This window comes from Salmo trutta, chromosome 35, assembly GCF_901001165.1.
Source record: "Salmo trutta chromosome 35, fSalTru1.1, whole genome shotgun sequence".
NCBI classification, from domain to species: domain Eukaryota; kingdom Metazoa; phylum Chordata; class Actinopteri; order Salmoniformes; family Salmonidae; genus Salmo; species Salmo trutta.
Genome location: NC_042991.1, coordinates 10,411,917 through 10,418,882, shown reverse-complemented (window position 1 = coordinate 10,418,882; position 6,966 = coordinate 10,411,917). Strand labels below are relative to the sequence as shown.

Sequence of the window (6,966 nt, the reverse complement as noted above, 5' to 3'; positions counted from 1 at the left end):
TGGACATTAGCAACACACACAAACAAGGAGTGTTTTACACCAATATGCAAGTAAGTTTAATTCAATACTTACTGAACAAGTAAAGGGTAACATTGTAAAAGCGCTTTTACAGATCTATTACTAACAGTTTTTGAAAAGTCTAGATGAATGTTGTAGAGAGCAATGCTGATGGACTACTGAGTTAATGACCTGTCCTAAAAATCAATTCTACCTACACATAATAGTGAAGTGAATGATGCTGGCGTGGCAGACACTTATTTTGAAACGCTTCAGGATTGCTGCAGAGGTTCTGCAGTGTGAATAAGCCCTCTCTTAAACAGCAGCTCAGCCAAGGACACCTGGAAGAGCAGGGAATTACATCTTTAAGAAAACTGCAGTGCAGAGTCCAACACTGTATATCATCAAGGCTTGACCATGCACTACAGAGATGCATATGTGGTTAGACTTTATGCAGAAGAAAGCATACGTTTTAGCAATGTTGCATAACATGTTGAGAAACACACCTTGTCCTCAGCCAACTTGCATGGCAATCTGCCCACTGTCACAAACTTGGGATATGCATGGATCAGAAACTCCATGGCATCTGTGTGCTGAAAGAGTTACATCATAAAGGTTATCACTGCAGTGCAGCATATCAGACAGGCACACATCACTGCTATATTAGAAAGGCAATTACAGAGACCCAAACATTCATACCTCTGGTTTTATTTCAACGCTCTTGGGCTCCTCCTTGTGGTAGACTCTGGAGTTGTCGGCAGTGTAGTAAAGCCAGATTGCTTCTCCATCACTGCATAACCTGCAGGGGCACAAAAGTAAGTCATGGTCTTTTCTGGAAAGGTCAACCCTTTATAGCCATGCTTTTATGTTTAATGCTGAGAGCTACCTGGCGATTCCAGAACGGATGAGTCTGACTCTGATCTGGCCACTGATGGCCACACCCATGTCCACAGCCTCTCCATTCTCCCACCTGGAAGGAGCTCCCTGGACACTGCTGGCCCTTTCCTCTGTGGATAATCACCAGAATCATTTACACTGGTGGAGTCGCAGAAGTCAATTTAGAATGTGACATTTTAGAGTGAATATTTACATTGAGTCATTTAGCAACTATTATACAGAGTGACTTACAATAAGTGGTTTCAACTGAAGTAGGTAAAAACAACCACCTATCACAATTTCAAGTAAAACCTTGTGGTACCTGCGGTGAGCATCGGGGGGAGACAGTCATGGAGATAGTCCCTAGCTTTCTGATCCACAGCAGCATCCACAGGGGCAAAGTTTGATAGCTTCTTCATCAGACCCTCTATTCTGGATAGGAACTGGGCCCTGCGTGGATCCTCCTATACATGCACAGGTAGATTGAGGGCCATTACGAGGGTGCAACGTTACAGTATGTTCCGGTATAAATAGATTATGCAGAACAGATGTTCTTTGCAATGGGGCATAGGCGTCAGCTCTGTAGCGTTTCTATCTTCAAACGTGTCACCCTTCTGAACACACCCCTGCTGAGGGTGGGTGCTTCGAGGTTGATTGTACATTGGAAACCAGGCACAGGTAAATGGTGGCATCTGAAGTACTTTGTCTGAGTTCTGCACCCCCATGTACGTCAGGTAATCCACAGGCAGGCCTCGTCTGAAGTCCACATCCTCCTCCATGGCCATCTCTAGGGCTGCTGGGACCACCTGTCAAAGAGATCATGTCCTGCATCATACACAATACAAGCCTATACTTACAAGTAAATAATTTTTTTTGTATAGACATGCCATTTTGTATATCCTGCAATATTTTCAGTTTTTTTCTTACTCAAAGTGTAAGTGTATTTATTGATACAAAATTAGACAAAGAACTGGACAATGTCCCACACAAGGAATGCATAGGATTAAGCAGGTTAATAACAAACCTTTGCCAGTAGGTTTCCCCAACTGTTCCTCTGGTAAGATGAGACAGTGATGTGGAGGGAGTGAGCATCCGACAGGCAGTCCCCCTGGTGGATGAACCCTCGGGGGAAGTAGAGGAGATCCCCAGCCTCCAGGACCACCTCCAGGATGGGCTTCCCGATCTCTGAGTGGCTAAAGTTAGCTGGAGGAGGAATACCAAGCCATCTGTAAGGAATGAGGCTGAGGAACAGGGGAGTGATCTGTCATGCTTATTGTCTATTCATAGGCACAACAGTGGACAAAAGACTACTTACGACTGGAAACGACAGGCAAGACCTCATTTTTTGACCTGAAAAGTGACAGGAAACACACATCCCACAAAATATATTTGTTTCTCAGCAGAGTTTACTGACATGAATCAAGGTCAAAATGGGTTGATGGTGCTGATCACCTTTTTGGGAATTTTACTGAGAAACTAGTCACCTGGGGTTGTAAACTCTCCAGTGCTTCTTCCCTTCCAGCTGAACCACAAAGGCCTCAATATCATCGTAATGTGGAGCAAAGCCCTGTGTTCCTGGAGGTGTCAAATACCTGGGGACACAAAGTACATTTTTACTGAAATGTCATGAGGAAGTGCATCAGCATGCGGTAAGAATACAACAGAATAGTTTGTCCTCCCAGGAGGAAATGATGTTCACTGTCCCATACATGTTCAATAACGTTCAATGTTGTGTGAGAGCATCTCACTGGTCAGATAGATTGTCAGAGAGGGTCACTCACATGTTGGCTCCTGCCATGCTGCCAAAGTGCTCCTGGAGGATGGACAGCACATTCCACACAGTGGAGGAGAAGGCCTGGGGGTTAAGCATACGCAGGGAGCAACCACTCTGGACGACATGGAAGACAACAGTTTCAATATTATGCTGAGGTACTAAGGACTTCTAACTAGAACATGTTACACAGCCATTGGTATGATCTAACCAACACTTGCTCACACTTTGTAAATTAACTTGACAATCAGTAGACTTTCACTTGGCTTTCTACCTCATAGAAGTCCCATACAGTGTATGGGAGAGCCCTCCCTGGAGGATTGTGTGTCTCTCTTTTGCCGTTTCTGTAGCTGGTGACATCCAGGTTCACCCCATACTGAACGTCATCCTGAAAATATCAATAGGAAAAACCTTATTTGAGCAACAAAAATGATACTAAAAGACAGAAGATGTGCAGCTAGTCATGACACCTTACCCGTCTTAAAATGCGATCAAACTCTGCTGTGGAGAACAGTCCCGTATAATAGTCTGGATTCTGACGTTTGATCAAAAATGGCTTCTTTTCCCATGCATCGCTATAAGATCAAGGAAGTCAATAGTTAACAACGGATATCTTCCTGTGCAATCAACTACAATACTGTACTGTGAAAAGCTACACCGACATCATTACCTGAAGAAACTCTTGGAGGAAATTGGGTGGATGAGCCACTGGAAAAGTTTGCTGGCTCTCACCCTGCTGTTGCTGACTTTAGCCAGGTCACTCAGCAGAGCATCTAGTGCCACTCCGCTTCTCTCTCCACACTGTACCTCCTGCATGCAACCAGACAATCAGTCTGTGTAAGGGGGTCAGTTTGACCAGCGAGGCACAGAAGAGCTTATATTGATCACAATCAGTCTCGAGCTATTTGGGATGCTAAGTGATTGTAGAGCAGCGATTCTGCTCGGTTTGAATACAAATGTAGTTTTATCTCAAACACGCACAATGACTGAAAAACCAAGGGAACCACAGTCAAACAATTACATAGGCTATATGCTGATGCCCCAAACTAACCTCTGTCAGACTCTCCACCCGCTCCTCTCTCTGTGCCGCTTTTATGACCTGCTTGCCCATCCGTTTCCTTTTGGTCTTTTTGATGGATTTGGGGGGCTGGATACCATTTTCCTTCCGCTTCTTTGCTGTAATCTACAAAAGCATCCAGTAGGCAGAGGCAGTCAGCCTTGAAATGGTTTTAGGCAATCAACAGTCAATTGCGCAGATGCATATTGCAATAGTATTTTAAACAGATGTTACTTACTTATATACACATTATGGAAGAAGCCAACTTCAAATTACATACATTTTCTAGCTATTTCAGTTGATTTGTCAACACAGTTGATGTTTGCCGACAAAATAGGACACTGTAAAAAAAAAAACATAGCCTATCTGAACTTGCAAGCGAGCAAACACCAGTAGTAATAACTTAACCCAAAGTACCTTCACAGATGATGTTTTAACTTCAGGAGTCGATGTTAATAGCGCATTTTGGTACAATGCAAATGCGGACACATGTTTCTTCTCCATGTTGTCGAATATTTTCTCATTCCTGACGTCATCAATAGCGCGACAACAGGGATATTCTTACGGGTATTTTATCACTGCATTCTCTATTGCATCTGGATTAAAACTGAAAGTTTTTACATGTGAAACCTTATGTTTATATGACTCTGATGATAAAGACATAAAATATTCCTGTAAAGGACTGTGTTAAATATTTAGGAATACATCTGTCCAAAAAACACATAGACAACATATGAATGCCACTCCTAAAATTAAGAAAACCAAGAATATTTTTTATAATTACAAAGGGATCTATCTGTCTATACTTGGGAGAGTGCTTCTGTCCAAGGCAGAGGTACCGTCTCGCTTTGTGTACCCCTCATTATCTTTATTAGTAAATCCCTCTACCTCTAAAGAGATCAACAAGACCTTTCTTGACTTCATCTAGAAAAATAAGTCTCACAAACTAAAAAAGTCAGTCCTCTCAAATGAAAGAGCTGAGAGGTCTGGAAGTATTGCATTTTGTTGACATAAATAACACTTTCAAGATCAACTGGTTGAAAAGATGTTTGGTCAATACAAAATCAATTGGTATTTAATTCCAAACAATGTGTTTAATAAGTTTGGGGGTTTTAAATTTTTACTGAAATGTAATTATATTCCTGAAACATTACCCACTAAATTGGCTAGGTTTCACCAACAAGCTTTAATGTCCTAGAAAATATGTTTTCTTCATAATTTTTCCCATCATAAAGCTATTTTGTGGAATAATTCAAACATATCTGTAAGGAATAAGTCATTGTTCTACCCTAGCTGACATGAGAGGAATATTTACTTTGTTTTTGATGTTTTTGACAACAGGGGTAATATTCTTGCATATGCACAATCTATAACATTGAATGAGTTTCCAATACCTTTCAGAGAGTTTATTTCTGTGATCAAAGCCATTCCCAGTGGTCCAACTACACTAATGAAAACTCATCTTAGCTTTGGTGGTGATCACAGAGCTTATCCAGATCTCAGTTTGTAAGGCGTTGGCTTACTTGAGAAATCTTGTTGTAATAAATACATAAGACAAATTTCCCATTCACGGAACCAACTTATGCCTAGAGGAAACATTTTCTGGAACATGCTTATTCCTGACGTTGTCTTGGTTGATGCCTTACAAATATTGTATACCAAACAAATTTAAGGAAGTGCACTTTAAGATTCTACACAAGATTCTATGTCATCCAAATTTGTGGCTATTGATGATATCTGCATTTTCTGCAAAAAAGAATGTGAAAATCTGACTCACTTGTTCTATGAATGTAAATCTGTGATAATCAATCAAACGTATTTATAAAGCCCTTCTTACATCAGCTGATGTCATAAAATGCTGTACAGAAACCCAGTCTAAAACCCCAAACAGCAAGCAATGCAGGTGTAGAAGCACAGTGGCTAGGAAAAACTTCCTAGAAGGGCCAGAACCCAGGAAGAAACCTAGAGAGGAACCAGGCTATGAGGGGTGGCCAGTCCTCTTCTGGCTGTGCCGGGTGGAGATCATAACAGAACATGGCCAAGATGTTCAAATGTTCATAGATAACCAGCAGGGTCAAATAATAATAACCACAGTGGTTGTCGAGGGTGCAACCGGTCAGCACCTCAGGAGTAAATGTCAGTTGGCTTTTCATAGCCGATCATTCAGAGTATCTCTACCGCTCCTGCTGTCTCTAGAGAGTTGAAAACAGTATGTCTGGGACCGGTAGCATGTCTGGTGAACAGGTCAGGATTCCATAGCCGCAGGCAGAACAGTTGAAACTGGAGCAGCAGCACGACCAGATGGACTGGGGACAGCAAGGAGTCATCAGGCCAGGTAGTCCTGTGGCATGGTCCTAGGGCTCAGGTCCTCTGAGAGAGAGAAAGAAAGAAAGAAGAGAAAGAAAGAAAGAGAGAAAAAGAGAGAGAGAATTAGAGAGAGTATACTTAAATTCACACAGGACACCGGATAAGACAGGAGAAATACTCCAGATATAACAGACTGACCCTAGCCCACCGACACATAAACTATTGCAGCATAAATACCATTTTGGGAAAACCTTACAGAATACTTATTTACCTTTTTGAACACTACCCAAGAATTTTAACATGAAGGATTACTTTTGCAATGATAACAAGACAATTGAAATGATTGTGAATTATAAAAAAAATTGCCAAATACTTTAGACACAAACCAAAATTCCAGAATTCTATACCAAAATTACAAATATTTTTGATTGAATTTAATTATCTTGTTGAGAAATTATACCTAGTGAATAAAAAAAATAGTAACATCTTCCTGAGTCATTATAATGAGATTTTTTCTGAGTGAATGCAATTGCACTAGAATTGTTGTTCTTTAAAAAATATTTTTTGTATATATTAAATGTTTTGTATGTATTTAGTATTTTCTTGTTTATACCTGTGTTTTGTTTTGTTAGACATGTTTGGTGTAGCGATGTAAGTTACATTTACATTTACGCCATTTAGCAGACGCTCTTATCCAGAGCGACTTACAAATTGGTGCATTCACCTTATGATATCCAGTGGAACAACCACTTTACAATAGTACATCTATATCTTTTTTTTGGGGGGGGGGGGGGGGGGGGGTTAGGGGGTTAGAAGGATTACTTTATCCTATCCCAGGTATTCCTTAAAGAGGTGGGGTTTCAGGTGTCTCCGGAAGGTGGTGATTGACTCCGCTGTCCTGGCATCGTGAGGGAGCTTGTTCCACCATTGGGGTGCCAGAGCAGCGAACAGTTTTGAC

The 6,966-nt window shown here is 41.2% G+C and overlaps 1 protein-coding gene across 2 annotated transcripts; it reads right to left on the bottom strand.

The window, feature by feature from the left end:
- Nucleotides 1–27: 27 nt before the first annotated feature.
- Nucleotides 28–4,258, bottom strand: LOC115174601 (ribosomal oxygenase 1). 2 transcript variants are annotated; one of them, XM_029733296.1, is made up of 15 exons: nucleotides 4,119–4,258; nucleotides 3,696–3,827; nucleotides 3,315–3,454; nucleotides 3,120–3,219; nucleotides 2,919–3,032; nucleotides 2,655–2,761; nucleotides 2,358–2,465; nucleotides 2,189–2,223; nucleotides 1,898–2,076; nucleotides 1,575–1,679; nucleotides 1,196–1,337; nucleotides 884–1,004; nucleotides 697–796; nucleotides 504–590; nucleotides 28–338 (listed from the first exon to the last, which is right to left on the bottom strand). In XM_029733296.1, the coding sequence occupies exons 1-15, from the start codon at nucleotides 4,203–4,205 to the stop codon at nucleotides 270–272; spliced, it is 1,626 nt and encodes a 541-aa protein (XP_029589156.1). In that variant the 5' UTR covers nucleotides 4,206–4,258; the 3' UTR covers nucleotides 28–269. The 2 variants fall into 2 exon arrangements, with proteins under 2 accessions (XP_029589156.1, XP_029589155.1); XM_029733295.1 differs by lacking the exon at nucleotides 2,189–2,223 and having other exon boundaries at nucleotides 1,898–2,114.
- Nucleotides 4,259–6,966: the final 2,708 nt, after the last annotated feature.

What these genes read in the sequence shown, in the direction of transcription:
- LOC115174601 (XM_029733295.1), bottom strand. Translation starts at nt 4,205, where the DNA reads ATGGAGAAGAAACATGTGTCCGCATTTGCATTGTACCAAAATGCGCTA. An exon ending in GGGTGGAGAGTCTGACAGAG is followed by an intron (nt 3,455 to 3,695) that starts GTTAGTTTGGGG and finishes GGTTGCATGCAG; the next exon opens with GAGGTACAGTGTGGAGAGAG. An exon ending in CCCCCCGATGCTCACCGCAG is followed by an intron (nt 1,005 to 1,195) that starts GTACCACAAGGT and finishes GATTATCCACAG; the next exon opens with AGGAAAGGGCCAGCAGTGTC.